Raw genomic sequence first — 18,526 nt, forward strand, 5'->3', positions numbered from 1 at the left:
ATGGAGCAGTGCCGGCAGCTGAAGGAAAACCTAAACTCTTGATACCATGAAGGAGATTGTATTTATGTGGAAGATTAGATTAGATTGGTAAAGACCCTGGAGTCACGTACATATAGGGATGAGGAGATCTTGGGTTTATGGAAACAGCACCAACAAGATCTCATATCTCTCTAACCAAAACTAAACCTAGGGCCGGCTGGCTTATACACACCAAGCACTGGACCCACACACATGTACAAACCGACTATCTAACACTAAAGAGGATTGGAGGTGCACCTAAGGGTGACCCATTTGCACTCATATTCTATATCATCAGCCTAAAAGGGAGTAATATATCCCACACATTATACCCAATCTTACACCAGTAACATGTATTCCCCCGTTTGCTTGGCTGAAACCACTGGGATTCGCTGCCCTAAAATGGATATCACATCTGCAACAACAAAAGTATAGAAATGCTTCTCAGATATTCCTTCATTACAAACAGACATTTGGAATGCACATTAGTTATTATAGATAGGTAGTGGGAAATGCTTTCACATTAGTTTCACCATTTACAAGTACTTTGAGCAGCACATGCACAGCAAAGTCCACCTCCAGACTAACTCATCCACGCGATATATCCAAAACATCACAAAAGGCAAGGCATTGGCCCAGCCTGCTACGGCATTCCAAACTATAGAGTTCAGTTTACTGCTTTGCACCTGCATGTCTTCACTACATTCAGTTGCCACCAGTACCCGAGTTATAGCAAAATATTTTCTGACAATAACCTGTCCGTGACATTCTTGTCTGTAGTCGTGCAAGTCATATAACTCTAAACTTCACGGTAGATGGAATCTCACGGGGCAAGTGTGTCAAAGCCACCCCCCTCGTGTAATTGCACCTCGTGGCATCTTCAGATCTTTCCCTCTTCCATTTGCTGAAGGCTTTGTACTTGTGTGGATGTGTGTCAATAACCAGTTTCTTCAGCACAGGTGACCTCTTTAGCAGAAAGGACAAGAGCCGCATCAGTTCCAGTTCCCCGCTAAACCCTCGGATATGGATAGTGCGGAGCCTTCTAAGGGTACATTTCTTGGGCCATATAACTTTCAGCTTACTCGGTGGTTGCAGATTTCCATGAACCTGCAAATAAATAAACCGGCATAAGAGAGTAAAACGCTGACAAAAAATGACCACACAGGTAGCTTGAAAAAGCTTCAGTAACTATGATGTGTTGTTTACAAGCTATGGCATATTTGGGAGAAACTAGCAGGATATGAACATTTTCAGGGCCTGGCTCTGCTCTCCCCATACTCTAGAGACCACCTAATTTTGTATGAAAGATATTCAGAATCCCCCCCCCCCCCCCCAAAACACCCCAAATCTGGCACTTTTGACCCTGTCAATTAGCAATCGCAACTTATATACCTGAAGAACAAGTATTTCAACTAGGGGGAAGCTTTAAGGAGATAAGGCACAGAACAGATGCTCTTTTTACAAGATGTCAAGAGACACAGCACGATCTTCAAACCAGCAAATATTTTACTGTGTTGCAGTACACGAGATACCTGAAGGTAGCACCAAGAAAAAGGAGAAAAAAAGAAAGGAAAGGACGAAATCAGCAACAATACAAATTCTAGAGATGTCACAGACAGAATTCTTACATACCTGTAAATACGTGGGGAACTGTAAGGTCAGTGATCTGAGCTTAGGGAGAGCAACCAAGAAATCTAAAGGGCATTCATTATTCTTCACACAAAAAACATGAAGTCTGTGAAGAATTGGTGCACATTCATACTCAATATCTACCTTATGACCCTTGTATGAGAAACACTCCAGCCTTTCAGCATAATTGCTAATACTAATTAAGCTCTTACAATTACGAACTTCCAGATACACCAATTCTGCATGAGACTTTCTCATACTAATCAACTGATGGCACCGTTGCAGGCTAAATTGGCAGAGAACACGGCAACTGGACATAATATTCAGAACAACTGAATCAACCACTGATACACGGCGAAGTGAAAGGCAATCTAGATAAGAAAAGCCACTGAGTTTTGCAGACACTGATTCTAAACTGCACATGGATAGAAGCAATATGCGCAATTGGCAGCCTCTCAAATCCATAAAATGCTTCAAAGGGAAGCTGTATCGCTCTGCATCCGGTGTGGCACTCATGCCATGATAGCCAGAAAGGATAAGGTTGAGTGTTCTTGAACCAGATGTAGCTGTGAATGCAACCCAGCGATCAAGGTCCGAAGCATGGGACGAGGATAATGGGAAGTTGACTTCGACTTTCTTGATTCCATTACCATTATGATGGTGCAAAACTTCATTTACTTTAGTCACAAACTTTGTAGCTTCTTGATTCCAGAAATCAGGATTTTCGTTATTATTTGAATTTTCTAGCATTGCATCCCAAAAGTATGCATGTCAAGGATGAGACGGTCAACGTTTTTCCAGAGGTGTCTCCATCTGGTGGACAGACAAGCAGTCACTGCAGCCTCCTTTACTGTCATTAGCGAAAGAATTTTGATCAAAATGTCATCTTATAGTGTGCTGATCCTGTCATGATTCTGCAGAAGAAACAGCGATTAACATAAGTAAAGATTTCAGAAATTGCACATTCCATTTCTTTTAGGAAAAGGAGCACTTAACTTTTAAAATAAGTACAACGCCTAGATGGATAACAAAAGAAAATCTTCCTTGAACAAATACACACGAGGGATTGGTAAACTTTTCTTCAGTTTGCATAATACTTCAAGATTGATCTTAAAACCAATCAGCAAGTGAAAGCAAAACGTCAAGAAAAACTTTTCATCTCCTACTACCATTAGATTGCTGTTATTTAGATCAGGGTTTTTTGGTTCATGCCTCATTACAAACCCGGACACTGTATAATAAAATTTGGCATCCATGAGCTTCGAACCAAACAACCTCTAATGCCATTGGAAACCTTTATATATTGAAATTACTATCACCTTTCTGGTACTATGCTTCTATGACAGTGAATCTGTTAAGATTAATATCAATGGATAGTTCTTGTGAGAAGGAAAATGATGCATTGATGCTACATTCAAGTATCTTCACTTCAGATTTCATATGAAACAATTAAATTCATATTTATTGCAACAAAATGCATACATCTCTTAAATAATCTGATTAATCCAATGGTTGAACCTTCCAACCCTCTCCATATCTCATCAAAACCATTAACTTATAAGATTATCTCTACATAAAGCGTGAGGTGAAACTTTATTGCTTATCTATAAACATCCTGTCACGCAGCATTACTTTCAAGTATTGAATGAGCATAATTGTTCTTTCTATGAAACATCTAACAAAATAACTACAAAGGGATTTCTTATCAACATATATAAAAATAATAATGTACTATAGGAAAAAGAAACACACTGCATTCAAATGATAGAAATGCACTTGTTAAAGCTATAATGAAATATTAGAAAATCTACCTGCACAGGTTGCTGGACACTGCACCAAGTCTTCCTCTTCTTTGGTGGGATGCAGTCATATAAACAGAAATTAAAAAAATGCTGAGTTCCACAGCTAGGTGAATCAATTATTTTCTGAAACACAGGTGACTCAATTGTGTTCTAGCTGTTCATGTTAAGGTCCATGCAATTAAAGGGGAAATGTTGATTTGAGGCATTATGCCCTTCAAAAGCTAAGAGCATCTCCAAGAGTTTGCCATATTTTACTTGACATATCTTGTGTTTTGCCAACTTCTAAAAAGATATGCCAAGTAAAAAAAGAGCTTATCTCCAACAATTTGGCATAATTCACTTGCCAAATCCAGATCTAACTTACATCAGGGACCCTGAGAGAGAAACAAAATTATATTTATGCCCTTCCACCTCTTGAAAACTTAAATCAGGAACCCTTCTCTGTTATTTATTTCTTTTTTCACCCTCCCACCTGACTAGAAACCACGATGCCAACCGCGTGCCGTGCGCGTATATTTACGCGCTGGAGGCTGGTTTTTCCCAAGTTGCCAAAAATTGCAAGTCTTTTGCCAAACTGTTGGAGGAGTATTTTTAACGTTTTTGCCAAAAATCAAAGATGGCAACTCGATTTGACAAACTGCTGGAGATGCTCTAAGGCAAGGGACAATAAGCCTTTTGACTTCATTTTCTCCCATCTACTTGCTAGCTCGCTTGCTCGCCATATTACATTGAACAGGTTGTATGTTTCTGCTTTGAAGCAGCAGGAGCTGAACTTGGGGAATCTTAACATCACTAAATTTGGGGATGGGATCCCATCCTCACATCAACGAGCAAGCAGGATTCAATGCATGTGGACTAGGTTGCAGACGCGAGATCTGATTTCTGGAAAGTCAAACTCTTGGCTAGGATCAAAGAATCGACAAAAATCGAGAAAGCCTGTCCATGTATGTGTCCCATCTCTACTTATATCCCCAGCAACGTATAATGCCATTGGGAATCTTTTTGCAACACTACATATCCCCAGCAACGTTGCTTCGATACAAGTACAATCACCACCCATCTATTCCCTCCATCCGCCTACCGAATCACGCGCGGATGCTCAATCAGCAAAAATAAAAAACCTGAACCTCCCGCTATTCCGCAGAGCCAAATGGCAACTTTGTACTCCTAGATGCTCATCGGCAGCAGCGGAGAGGGTCTAGAAGATCACCTGCGGTTGACGGCGGCCAACCCAGCGCCGTCGACGAAGTGGAGCCCATAGCGGCCGCCGGCCGGCCAGGCGGCCAGTTCGCCGGTGCGGCCGAGGAGGCAGCGTGGCGCTTGGTGTCGTACAGTGGTAGCCACACCGGCCAGGGTTTACAAAACCGACCGGTCCGGTCAAACCGCCAACCTAGTGGTTTGCCGGACTGGTTTGACCGGAAATCGGTTGAATTCAAATCCAAATTCAAAAGCACATGTGTAGCCGGTTCCGACCGGTATACCGACCGGTTTGACCGATTTACCGGTCCGGTCTGACCAGTTACCGGTGTTTTAATTAAAAAATCTGACGGATTAAAAGTGATTTTCCGGTTTGACCGGTTTACCGGTCGCCATATGCGATGGGCCTTAATGGGCCGGCCTATTTTTTTTCTTTTTTGATTTAATTTCATATGCCCGCAAATTATACTAAATGGACGAATTTTTGAGACAATTTGACACCATTAGATTCGTTGCACCTTGAAGTATTTTTAGGAATTTTTCATTTTTTAATTCAAATTCAAATTTTGAATTTGGCCGGTTTGGTACCGGTCCAAACCGAAACCGGGCCGGACCGGTTTGACCAGTAACCGGTCAAACCGGACCGGTTCCCACCGATTTGGTTAACCCTGATAGTGGCCGGGAGCTGGATGGTCATTTCACAATCTCTCTCTCTTTCTCTGCTTGCATTGTTTGTGTGAAATACAAAAACGCCAACCTTGGAAAGAACTTCTCAAGTTATTATTTAGCTCACTCTTAAGTTATTTTCGATGTCCTTTTTTTTAAAAAAATTATTATCTGTGGAGTGTTAGATTATGTACTAGTTTTCACTTTTTAGTAATGTTACACTAGCTTTACATATTGATAAATTTTACAATGATTGAAAAAAAAATTCATCTAATAAGATTCTACGGTGATGAAGGTAGGAAGTACCTAGAAGTATTTAGAATAAATAGAATAAAGTACCTGGTACTTCCAAAATGTGAAACCAAGTACCAAAACTGTAGGACCGAATACTAATTTAATTTAATTTTTATAAATATTTTTCCTTGATCAACAGCTAGAAAAAAATTAAGATAAAAATATCTGAAAGTACCCAATTTAAATCGATGAATGAACAAACTCTCATAATTCACAATTCTATAGGTTAGGCAAGTCATTTAACAGCAACACGATGTTGAGTACTATAATCACTTACTAGTACAATTGTAGTAACAGGCTGGGTTAAAGTTTTGGGCCATTTTTCTCCGATTAAAACGCACCGCCAATAGAAAAAGGAAAAGTTCTTTTTATCCCTCTGAGACGAATTCAAATTTCTTCCCTAGACAATGAAACTGTTCGAATATATGACCGACCTTAGCGGTTTGAGGCTAAAATGACAACGATTTTTCTTTTTTTTTTAATTTATTTTTGTCGAATTTTTGAAAAATTATAGTAAATCACAAATAAATCATAAAATGGAAAATCCAATTTTGTTGGATCCAACGCATGAGTAGATCTATGCAGTGAACATATGATATGATATACTTTAATATATTTTTTTTGTTATAGCTTTACATATAGTTTTTTTAATTAATTTATAACTACAGTTTCCGTCATTTAATTATGGTGGACTAATTGTCTGTAGTAAAAATTTTATGCTTATTGATTCATGTATGGATGAGCTATAGATTTATCTATAAACCTAGATTAATCAATAGATAAATCTATAGATAAATCTAGGCAAATCTATGGATAAATCTATAATTTAGTCATATATGATCCAATGAGAATGATTGTTTTACTACGGCTCAAGCATATAATGATTAGACAGCTATAAAAATTTCATCATAATTGAACAATGAAAACTGTGGCTATGAATTAATTACAGAAAAAATATATATAAAACTACAACAAAAATTTTATAGTTAAGTATACGATATCATATATTCACGGAATAGATATACTTACGTGGAGTCAGCAAAATTAGATTTTATATATTATATATATATTTAAAATTATTATAATTTTAAAAATTCAAACCAAAATAAATATAAAGAAAAAAAGAAAACTGCTACCACCTCAGCCTCAAACCGCTTATGGAAGTTGTGTCCAATATTGCGAGTCCGACAAGTCCACAAAGACCGTTTCATTATCTTCATTATCTAGGAAGAGACTCGGATTCATCACAAGGTAAAACAGACTGTTTTTTTTTTCGGAGAAAGAAATTGATCCCTGCGCTGCCTTCCGGGTCCCGGCCCAGGACGGCCCCGAGCGCGCGTTCCTCCCCGCTCCTTTCCTCTTTTTTTTTCCGCTCCACTCTCGGCCTTTCTTCCCCAGCGGCGACGGCAGGGCGAGCGGCTACGGCCACCCGTGGCCAGGTCTTCGCCGGCGGCGAACATCCGACAGGTATGACCGCCTATGCCCTTCCCTTCCTGCTGTGCGAAATCGAACACCCAAAACCCTGATGTTTTCTATTTGTATTTACCTGCTATAAACCTCGTTTTCTTATTTGCCAGTTCTATACTGGGTCCACCCCTGCCTCCTCGCCATCCTCGTTCCGATCCGGCTTAGGGCGCCGCTTACTCATCCCCCGCCTCCTCGGAGGGCGCGATGGGGTCCGTGGATCTGATTGCCTCCTGCCGCGACTCCATATGCCAGGTCGGATCTCTTCGCCACTTCGTCCTGATTCCGGGTCTATGCTTGTTTGCCCCAATTTTTCTCGTACGCTGCAGCACCAAGTTTCAGCTACTGTCGCGTGGAATCCGTGCGGTTCCCACGACTTTGCTGTGACACCTAGTCATGCGAGCTCGCGCTGTGCAGCGATTATCTGATAAATGTGCCTGATTGGAGCAATTAACCTGTTAAAAGAACCATCTTTTTTTTTTTACATCCTGGACTGGAACATGTATTATTTTCCAATGATAGCTTGTGAGTGCCAAACTATCATCTTTTCCGCTTTGAAGCATTAAGTGTATTTATTTACTGTGGTCGCAGATTGGAGATGAGATTGCGGATGCAATAGTGTATGTTGATGCAGGCACTCTGGAGGCCTTTCAGTTCATAGGAGCGTTTCCTCTGCTTCTTGAGCTCGGTGCTCGTGCTGTGTGCAGCTTGGAGAACGCGTCACCTCTTGATGCTGTGAGATTCCTTTACTATCTTGCTACCAGTCATAACTTGCAGTAAGTGAAGTATGCTTAAATGCGAGTGCCGAACTGAATGAAACATATTTGGTCCATCCAAGCTCAAACAAGTAAATGCATGTCTACAATACAAATGAAATGATAAAGATCAGGACACATTCATTATTAGATTACAGGTTATTCTAATCATGGCAAACTTGATCCTTAGTAGGGATGCAGTATCACGTTAATTTCTATCATCAGGAGCTGTGACTTGCACACTTTAGGATTCTAGAGAGGGAGAGGGAGGGAGATGCAATACTCTCCGCTGGTTGCATGACAGAATGGTTTATGGTTATGGTTTTTTGATGATTTTGTGTATTCTATTGCTCTGTGCCTATTTTCTCGATGTTATTTATGCAGAGCAGATTTTTTTAGAAGAACATGTTTTTTTAGACAAAAAACATGTTTTTAACTACACTGTTATTGAAATACTTTCTCAATATCGAGTTGGAAGACAATGATGCACTATAAGCAAATGGTGTTTTATTCTAGCTTGATGGACTTCGAGTTTCTCCTTTCATGTTCTTGTTAAATACTGCCTATTGCTATTGGGCTTACAGCACCTTGAGTTTTTGTATAATTAATATATCTGTTTTTTCAGTACTTTTATTTTATGATGGATTGGAAGTGCCAGGCCTAATAACCTTCATAAATGTTCTGTTCTTCTACTCTTTACCTGATTGTGTGGTGTATCTTGTGCTTTGCAGGTTGCTGACTGGCACTCAACATTTTCTCATCCAGTAAGGAAGATTGTAGTGCTTACATCCCGTCTTCTTAGTGATGCTCATCGATATATTCTGCGATGCCTGGGCAACCATGGGACTGTTTCACATTGTACGGTGCTGACAGCTATTTCCGAGGTGCTTCCCCGTTGCAAGACTATGTGGTTCCTTGTGGATTGCCTTTAAGCGCTTCAGAATCCTGCTTGCTAATGTTTTTCCTTCCACTAAAACTCTGTTGATATAAAATTACCTAAAATACCTTTGGTTGGCTCTGAACTTCCTACTTATTTATTTTCAAATACAACAAAATCCACAGTAAAACCATTTGCGATGTTTGATTTCCCTCCTAATATACATAATCTGTAGTTGCTACTGTAGTTCCTACTTGTTATTTAATTATATAGTGTTAGTTAGCCTGAGGTCCTCGTGTTTTGTATAGCTGATGAGTACTGATAGAGCATCTTTAGCTGATGGTTTTTCCTCTGAATTCCACAGTAACTTCTGTATTACTTAGAAAAAATTGTGTACATTTATATGTTGCTACTGTTATTTATCTTGCTTTGTTAGAGCACTTCGAAGCAATATCAATAGTATCCTAAATTTGTCCAAGCGGACCTTTTGAATCTTTTTGCGAATACTTATTGCAGATTGGTCATTCAGCATATGTTGATTCTCCACTTGGGCCAGATGCTTTCCAGGAGTACGAGACATTACTCGTTCAGGACCATGAGGAGCTTTTTAAAAAGTGTGAGAAATCAAATAAACATAAAGATAGTATTAGTTACACAGGGAGTGATTTCACCTCAGATGTTGATAAGGATTCTGAATGGGGTTCTGGGGTCCATTATGGATCGAATTCTGAATCCAGCCCAACGAAAAGGAATTTGTTTGATGGAGACTTAGGCCAGTTAGAAGCTAGCAGAAAAAAGTTGTCTGTAACTGTGTCTCACTTCCCAATGATTTTCTCTCCTATTTCCTCAAGGGCCTTTGTCTTGCCTTCTGAGGGCATAATTGCTGACTCATGCTTGTCGAATGAGCATGGAGATTCCCTTGGTCCTGGTCTACCCTCCATATCTACTGGTAAACCTTTCGACAGTGATGAAGTGCCTCCAGGAGTGACATTGACTGCTCAGTTCTTGTATCATTTGGCCAATAAGGTACAATTTATCTCATAGGAAATGCTGCTTGCTAGTGACATTTTCTATTTTTTAGGGATTTGAGCCTTTGTTGATTGCCACTCTTCATTACAAAATGTCTTCAGATGGATCTAAAGCTCGATATATTTTCACTTGGTGATACATCAAAGATCATTGGGAAGCTGATGATGGATATGTCAAGTTTATATGATGTTGGTCGTAATAAGAGATCTGCTGGTCTATTAATCATTGATCGTACTCTTGATCTCCTAACTCCTTGCTTCCATGGTGACTCATTTCTTGATAGGATGCTGTCCTCATTGCCACGCAAGGGAAGGATGTCATCATCATATTCTATGGCGAAAAATACACAGACTCCAAGCAAGCATTCTCACGCTGCTGTTAGACGTGTCCCACTAGATATAAAGGTTCCTTTTGAGACAGTTTTTAAGAAGGAAGAACCTAAGAGTAGGACCAGTATGGTGTCTGAAGGTATCATATCATTTATGTCTGGATGGAACTCTGCTGAAGTTGACTCTGAAGTTACCTGGCTACCTGATTATTCTGAAAAAGCACACGATGACAGACTTGGCAGTGAACTTGGCACTCTAAATGGTTCACTCCTATCGAATTATGCTGGAGTACGCTACTTAGAAGCATTATTAGATAGAGGAGCAAAAGATGGGTTAATGCTGATTAAGAAATGGCTTATCGAAGCTCTTCAGCATGAGAAACTATCCTCTGCATCTAAAGGTCGACAAGGAGCCTCTTCTGTTTCAGAGATTCATTCTATGGTGCAAATACTCTCACGAGACCAGATGTCACTGTTAAGAAACCGAGGCGTTATCCAGTTAGCTCTAGCTGCTGAAATGACTCTCCAGGAGCCTCAAAGTTCTCACTGGGATGCTTTTACTAGTGCTGAGAGAATATTAAGTGTAACATCTGCAGAGACGACTCAAAGTCTTGCTAGTGAGCTTCGTGATTTCATCAACACTAGCACTTCAGTGGACTCTCACAAACAAGCTACTACAATGGAGTCTTCACACGGATTACTTAGTTTTCAGGATGTATTACTTCTAACAATTATTGGGTATATCTTGGCTGGTGAGAATTTTCCTACATCTATAGCTGGTGGTCCCTTCTCTTGGGAAGATGAGCGGTCTCTTAAAGATGTCGTGGTAGACTCTATCCTTGAGCGACCATCATCGGTGAAGCTACGATTCCTTCATGGCCTGGATAATGAACTTGAAGCTAAAGCAAAATCCAAAGATGTTGAGATAAATAATAAGGATTCTACTGGGCCAGCATCCAATACAGATGATTTTGATGATGAATGGGGTAACTGGGATGACAATGATAATGCCGATGACCAAAAGGAGGAAGCTTATGGGGAAATGCAACTTAAGTTGGAAGTCCGAGATAGGGTTGATCAACTTTTCAAATTCTTTCACAAATTGTCTAGTATGAGGTTAAGAAACCATGCTCTTGGAGAAGGCCTAGCGGCATTAAGTAGATTCGAAACTGATAGCTACTCAAGGAAAGGCTTGCTTTATAAATTGCTATTAGCTCTGTTGTCAAGGTACGATATACCTGGCCTCGAATACCATTCATCAGCCGTTGGTCGTTTATTCAAGAGTGGATTAGGGAGATTTGGACTTGGACAGGTGAGTTTCTTAGTTACTTTTTACTTGCTTGTGGTTATCTCTTTGTTTATCTTTTATTTTCCTTTTCTAACTAGTGTTCCATTTGCAGTCCAAACCAAGTTTTGGTGATCAAAGTGTGCTTATCATTTTTGTTGTGGGGGGTATCAATACTGTGGAGGTATGGATCCATTTTCTTTGGTTTCCATTATTTGATCCTGTCATGATCATGATTTAAGTCCTATGTTTTCTCCCAGTCTGTTTATTGTTTACATGAATATTTGGTCTCTATTGCAAACTGTATGAACCCATCACTAGCTTTTAAATAGATGGAATCGAATATCTTTATCATTGTCATTTGTGCTTCTATGAAGAATCATACTTTAGTTAATTCATCAGATGTGATAGCATAATGTACTTTTTCTTGATATAGTGAGTTTGTCTTAGTATGAAGGAAAGGAAGCACACCTTACTTACCCTCTAATTCAAAATACATATTTCGTTTCAGGAATCTTTTCGTTCAAACTTTTTGATTTTGATTTGTGTGTTTGGCCATCAGTATATAAAAAATTACATAGATTGACAACGCAAGATAATACTAGACTCTCCATGAAAAGTACTTTCAAAACTTTAACTTCCTTTCTTTGAAATGACATTTTTATAGAAAGTGCTATTCAAAGTTTGACCTTGTAGACTGTGTCAATATCCTAAATGACATATATTTTGAATCTGAGCTAGTATAGCCATTCTTTTTACCTTGAATATATTTTCTACTTTTTCACAGTACAAAATCTGGTTCTATAATAGTAAGTTTTAATTACTGCAGTTTGAAAAGCACATGCTAGGTTATTTTTTCATTTTTCAACATACAATCTCCAAAACTCCGAGACTTGTAGTTCTATCTTCTGAAATGTAGAACGTGGTATGTCATACAGTAATAACATTATATCAAACAAGATGGTAATCAGTGCCTTACCAAATCAAATGGCCTCTTTTATGCAAGGTGCGGGAAGTTATGAAGGCAATTTCAGAGAGCAGCAGACCAGATGTGGAGCTTGTTCTTGGCGGTACCACCCTTCTCACTCCAGATGACATGTTTGAGTTGATGTTGGGCTCATAAGTTTGCCTTCATGCTCGAGGCTTAATTGTATTGGGTTCTGACATCACGGGGTAGTGTACAAGGCATTTGAAGAAGAGGCCCAAATAACCCAGATTATTGACCCAGTGCATTTTTCAGAAATTTTAATGTCTGGTGGAGCAGAATGTTCAGACTATGAAGAGTGTGTTGTTAATACTACCAGGAGCAATGCAAGCAGTCAGCAATTCATAAACGGTCCTTGCTGACCCTTTGTCATAATCTGCAAGATGTACTATTCTTCATAGGTTTGCAGCACCGGCAATAATGGTCTTTGCAGTGATCATCCGAAAATGCACACATTGCTGGAAGCTATACAAAAGTATATAAATCTTATGGGGTCAGTGGCCAGCATGCTTCTATCTTAGAACGTCAAGAGATGGCAAACAAATATATAAATCTTGTGGGGTCAGTGGCCAGCATGCTTCTATCTTAGAACGTCAAGAGATGGCAAACAAATATATAAATCTTGTGGGGTCAGTGGCCAGCATGCTTCTATCTTAGAACGTCAAGAGATGGCAAACAAAAGAGAAGTCTGAATTAACCTGCTAACTATATATACACTCAGAATTAGCATGGACATCAGAACGTGCTAATGCTTATGAGAAGTTGTTTTGCTTCCAAAGATGTGCTTACTAGTACAGTAACCAGCATGTAAAGTCAGTGTACATTGTATATTTGTGATAAGGAAATTTTGGAGATTTACTGCACTGGAGAACTCTAAACATTCCTATAGTGAAAATTCATCTAAAATATCTTTTCTTTACGCCTCTCATATAGGTACAGCTACAGTATATGTTTATGCACATACACCAACCATATACCTCATGCCCTCAATTAGATCTCACGTTTACCGGAACCGGCCGCACCGCATTGCTTTCCTGTGGCTGTGGCCTTATTGTTTGCCGGTTCGACCTGTCACCTGAGGTAGCGCAGTGGCCAACCACCAGAACCGTTCTCGTTCTCAATATCCTTTTTTTTTATTCACTGGATTTTATTCTGAATCTTGGAAAGAAGTCTGCCAAATGTGAATCCAAGTGATGTATAATATGTAGAACATATTAATGGCCACTTTTGAATATAATGACAGATTAAGTACGTGAAATATGTATCCTGCCAGACCATGCACAAAAGCATGTGTTCTTTGCATTTCACTAGCTCAGTGGCTTGATACACTACTGCCACAAAAAGAGCACTGTGTATGAACAGTACCAACCAGTACACAGAAGAAAGAGCCTCGCGTATGCATAGTAGCTGTACACAGGGGGACATTTCCCACATTAGTTTCACTAAGAAACACTTCAGCACAACAGTAATCCATCCACGAAGAGATATCCACATCACAAATTAAAGGAAACTACCGGCTACAGGATCCCAAACTACAGAGCTCAGTTTACTACTACAATATGTCTGTCTACCCTACGATTCGCGGCCAATTCCAAGGCCTGAGAAGCAGGCCACATCGCCAGCTTCTCCCGGCCGTCGGATCGGCCGGGCGGACGGCCCAGATCTCGCGTTTTCCAGTAATTTTGCATAAAAGTCCTCAAACTTCTTCGGAATACAACCCGCCGTCCACTCCCCTCTCTCAAAACTTTTTTCGAATAATCCCCTAAAGTTTTTGAAATCAACCCGCAGTCCACGCCACCACCCACCGGCCACCGCCGCGCGCCCCACGAATCGGCCGCGGCCACACGCCCCGCATGCGGGCCGCCGCCGGCCGCGCGCCGCGAGGCCTCGCCCGCCGCCGGCCCGAGCTCACCGGACCGAGAGAGCGAGCACGCGGAGGGACAGCGGGAGCGGAGGAGCGCAGGCCAGCACGGCAGCGCGCACAGATCTCGGCCGCAGCGAACGCCGCCGCAAGCCCCGCTGACCGGCCGCCGCCGTGCGCCCCACAAGCCACCTCGGCCGCCGGCAGATCTGCCGCGCGCATCCGTGCTCAGGGCGTGTCCAGCTGGCCGCCGCGTCGAGCCGGCGGGCCTCCATCAACCACGTGGTACCTCCGCCTCGCGTGGCCTCGGCCGTGCTCTTGCGCCACCGGCGGCTGCCGCACCTGGCCGCGGCTCGCCATCCACCTGCCCGCCGGCCAAGCCCTGGCCTAGCACCGCGGCCGCTGGGGGCACAGCGCCGCGCCAGCTCGCGCCCTGCGCTCTGGCTCCGGCTGGCTGGCCACCGGCCGTTTCTTTGGATCAGGGCTGCAGCTACCTCTACAAGAAAGACGTCCCTCTGCTCCTGATTTTTGCCATGGCCGGTGCTCACTACCTGTTTGACGAAATGTACATCCTATGTACAATTGTACACAGAGCTTCAGCAAAGTCCCATCCTTATAAACACACCTGGGCATGGCAAGCGGCTGGCGGGGGAGCGCGTCCCCAACAGCAGCACCTCACATGCCACGGACGGTGTCCGCCACTCCGCCGGCGAGGCTGTGGCGCTCATGCCGCACAAGTGGGGCAGCGGCAAGGAGCATGCCGACGTGCGGCCAGCTGAGTTTACCGCATTGGTATATTGATAGCTCTGCTGTGAATAGAAGTTTCTCTTTTGGTTCATGAGTACCACGATTCATTTATTTATGTGGATGCACCGCTGCAGGATGTAAAACCTGTGCCAATATCTGCCCTAACGTCTTTCAAATTGAGGAAGATTTTGGGAGGTCAAGGGTCTACTCCCAGTCGGGTAGTACTGAACAAATCCAGGATGCCATTGATAGTTGGTGAGACTTAAGTGCTTGAATCTATTCAGTTGTTACTTCTTGTAGTTTCCACAGCATTAGGGCAACGGTTCTTGCAAGATATTCAAGGTTTCAGAACGAATTAGTGAATATGCTGCTAATGTGTTTCCAGTTCTTCAGATGCTAATGTTTTTTGTGCCCAATTTCTATTTCCATTTTCAGTCCTGTCAACTGTATCCACTGGACTTCTGCAGCACAACTGTCACTCCTTGAGAATGAGATGCGCGGAGTAGAGAGGGTGAATGTAAGTAAACTTTCTATTAGAAAGAACTTTGATTCTGTGTGACCTTTATAGTTTTACTGTCGTGGTTGACTCTGAAGCAAGTCCGATTAATTTGCATTTCTATATAAGCACTCATACTGCATTGAGTAGTTATGAACTTAGAAGAATTATCTGCTGGTATTATCCGGAATTCTTCTAGCAGTACAGTAATTGGAATTTCAAATGTGAGCAAGTTGGTTTGATGCTTGCTGGTATGGGAGCTTCGGTCGATGTTTTTCAAATGGTAATTATATCTTTATTCATGTAAATTTTATCTGCTTTACCTAATTTACTCCATGGCATGCTCATAAGATTCCATTTTCTTCGGTCATGGATGCAAATTAACATAATTGCTCTGTATGGAAAGATTCAAAGTAATCTGTTCATGCCATACATTCAATATCGAGGTTACCGAAGTGCAATTGTATCAGTAGCATAATTTCTTCTGGACCTAAACACTGCCTATCTGTGCTGTTGTTAAAAGTCAACTTATATTGATATGTTTTCTATATGTGGTAGGCAAGGGCTCGTTGGGAAAAGAGGCAAGCAAAAGTCTTGGTACTGTTCGGTTGCACTCACCTTATGCAATGGTTTTTAAAAGAAAAAATATAAATGTTTCAAATCTAAATCTGCATTATTTTTTCAGAAAAAAGTCAGAACACGGATGGTGAACCAAGAGAATTCAGACACAGGCAGGTCTTGGAGCGATGTCTGGGGATCCCCACCACGAGATCAAAACAATGGTAATGCTAATAGATTATCAGACCTCAGAAGTACCCTTGTTACTATGTAGTATTTAGTAAATGTGTATCCACTTACTGTCTCTCTACCAACTCTTGTATTGTTGAATCTGATTGTTGCTGGTGGATACTGTCTGAGGAAGAAGCATCGGAGAGAGCCAAGAGAGCGGCGGCTGCTGCAAGACGGTGGTGACAATACTCAAGGTGAGGCGCAGACAGGCCTCCGACAGACAAGCTTCCAGAGGCAGTGGGCACCAAAGATTAGTTCACTGAATAGAGAAAACTTCTACCATGGTTTGGCCAAATCTGGTGAACCTTTGCTGTACAGTGTCATTGTTTGCAGATGTGATGCGAAGGTTCGCTTTGCCTTCCCAGTGAATGAGTAGAGATGGAAATGGATGGCTAATGTTTTCTTTGTAGTTGGGTTTGAGTCTCTAAACTGACGTTTATGCCTTTAGATACTGTTCCTAACATTGGATCTGTGATAGTCTCCGCGGTTTCTGTGAATTTATGATTATTCTGCAAAAAGCAAAAAAAAAGAAGTTCTTGATCTGATTGAGTCCTGATTGGTAGAGAAGTGATGAACTTTAAGCAAAAATATAGGCCAATTTCACCTGTAGTGCTTGAGAATACGATTTAACCTGTGCCATGGCTAGGTGCTCTTGTGGAGCTACCAAATTTGACATCCATGGTAAAACTTGCTTCATATACATTTTCCGACACCATTCCATATAAACTTAGCTAAGCTACAGGTCCAATCATGCTTCAGTCTGATTGTCTGTTATTCATTGCTGTTATGTTCTGAATGTCTGCTGCGTGGACGCTTCTCTTTCTGTTCTATCATCTCCTACAGGTATTGCTATCCACCCAAAATAGTTCTTTGGGAAGCATGAGATGTGCACCATACCCTGGCTTCAGTCCGATTGTTTTGATGTTCTCCTATCTTCTAACTACTAGGAATTTAATGCATTGATCCCCCACATTTGCATCTATCACTTGAAGCATCACTTGCAAGACAATGGACAGCAAAATAATTCTGAGTTTTTACAAGTTTTACTGCTATTATTGGGTTCTGTGCGCCAGATTGCCATAATTGTCAGTTTCAGCTTTTAATGTTGCATGCTTGACTATACTGAAATTTCGGTGGAGACTTCATTTACTGTTCTTTCGTTCAAGTTGGTTATTCTGATCCCCTAGCTATTTGAAATAATATATGTCTAAATTATGGACTCAGTCATCTTGATTTCACAATTTACTTGAGAGATGTGCAATAAGCGTAAGCTATATATAGTAGTATGCCCACTGTTGTGGACCTTCAAACATTGTGTAAGTAGGTAAACTTGGCATACATCTTACCTATTTGTTTCCACTCTTATGAAAGAACTACAGATCTCAGTATATTTGGCTACATTTATTTCAGGTAACTGATTACATCTACAGCATACTCTGTTCACCCTCCAGCTGTGATCATTACTCTTGTGATCAACTGCAATTCGTCTGATCTCAAGCCAGTGAAACATGTGGTATGAATCTCTGATTGCATTTATTTCTACTGCAGCATCTCTCACCACTTTCGGTCCCTAGGATGCTGTTTTGAGCAGGAAATGGCAAGCCTGAAGACTGAAACCAAGCAGTCCTTAATTCTGCTCATTATATTGCCTATCCGTTGACTCTACATGGAGCCAGATTATCGAATCAACAATATCCAAGATTCTTTCGCTAACAGCTTGCTCGACATATGTATGCAGAAGCTTCTACCTTCCTGTACATACAGATGATTGCTGAGAAGGATGAGAGGAGTTGCCTGAGCAGATTACCCATTCGATCATGAAAGTTCCACTTTGTAAGGTCGATTTCACATTTGAATTTGATGGGTGATGGATACAAGTAGAATATGCCATAAAAACAGCAATGATCAATCATATGTAGATCATGCTATTTATCTTATTAATTATATTGGACGTATGTCACCAAGATATATCTTCGACATATTTGTCAAGATACAAGCATTCAGGAGATATTTCTACAATTGAAATTAGTTTACAAAGCTTGATTTGTCTCATTTTCGTATATGGTATCAACATTTTTTTCCTTGCAATGAATCCTATCACAAATATAATATTTCTGTATTTCAACCATTTGATCTATTCCATCATACATATGGTTAACATTTCTGAAACACTCTGCTTGAAGTAGGATTTTGTGGTCTACTCAGAATGATGACACCATGGAGAATCATGCTTTCTCAATACTCTTAAATATACCAAGCATGGTTGTAACACCTGAAGTTGCCCTATCAGAAATCATGCAATCA

General features: G+C 41.0%; 3 protein-coding genes across 8 annotated transcripts; 2 read left to right on the forward strand and 1 right to left on the reverse strand.

The window, feature by feature from the left end:
• Window positions 1-473: 473 nt before the first annotated feature.
• LOC120659316 lies at window positions 474-4,774 on the reverse strand. Of its 6 annotated transcripts, none has more exons than XM_039937405.1 (4): window positions 4,660-4,774; window positions 3,459-3,494; window positions 1,651-2,561; window positions 474-1,125 (listed from the first exon to the last, which is right to left on the reverse strand). In XM_039937405.1, the coding sequence occupies exons 3-4, from the start codon at window positions 2,395-2,397 to the stop codon at window positions 808-810; spliced, it is 1,065 nt and encodes a 354-aa protein (XP_039793339.1). In that variant the 5' UTR covers window positions 2,398-2,561; window positions 3,459-3,494; window positions 4,660-4,774; the 3' UTR covers window positions 474-807. The 6 variants fall into 6 exon arrangements, 5 of the variants coding, with proteins under 5 accessions (XP_039793339.1, XP_039793338.1, XP_039793341.1 ...); XM_039937404.1 differs by having other exon boundaries at window positions 3,459-3,497; XR_005668974.1 differs by lacking the exon at window positions 4,660-4,774 and adding an exon at window positions 1,411-1,550 and having other exon boundaries at window positions 491-1,125; window positions 3,459-3,794.
• Window positions 4,775-6,911: 2,137 nt separating this feature from the next.
• On the forward strand, window positions 6,912-13,235 carry LOC120659317 (sec1 family domain-containing protein MIP3-like). Its single transcript, XM_039937408.1, has 8 exons — window positions 6,912-7,073; window positions 7,184-7,325; window positions 7,662-7,805; window positions 8,557-8,709; window positions 9,219-9,728; window positions 9,833-11,371; window positions 11,460-11,528; window positions 12,351-13,235. The coding sequence occupies exons 2-8, from the start codon at window positions 7,278-7,280 to the stop codon at window positions 12,465-12,467; spliced, it is 2,580 nt and encodes an 859-aa protein (XP_039793342.1). The 5' UTR covers window positions 6,912-7,073; window positions 7,184-7,277; the 3' UTR covers window positions 12,468-13,235.
• A 943-nt stretch (window positions 13,236-14,178) lies between these two features.
• Window positions 14,179-18,274, forward strand: LOC120659319. The gene is made up of 6 exons (XM_039937412.1): window positions 14,179-14,955; window positions 15,072-15,192; window positions 15,373-15,454; window positions 15,992-16,030; window positions 16,119-16,215; window positions 17,633-18,274. The coding sequence occupies exons 1-6, from the start codon at window positions 14,724-14,726 to the stop codon at window positions 17,638-17,640; spliced, it is 579 nt and encodes a 192-aa protein (XP_039793346.1). The 5' UTR covers window positions 14,179-14,723; the 3' UTR covers window positions 17,641-18,274.
• The last annotated feature ends 252 nt before the right edge of the window (window positions 18,275-18,526 follow it).

The sequence above is a fragment of the Panicum virgatum genome, chromosome 2N (genome assembly GCF_016808335.1).
Source record: "Panicum virgatum strain AP13 chromosome 2N, P.virgatum_v5, whole genome shotgun sequence".
NCBI lineage: Eukaryota > Viridiplantae > Streptophyta > Magnoliopsida > Poales > Poaceae > Panicum > Panicum virgatum.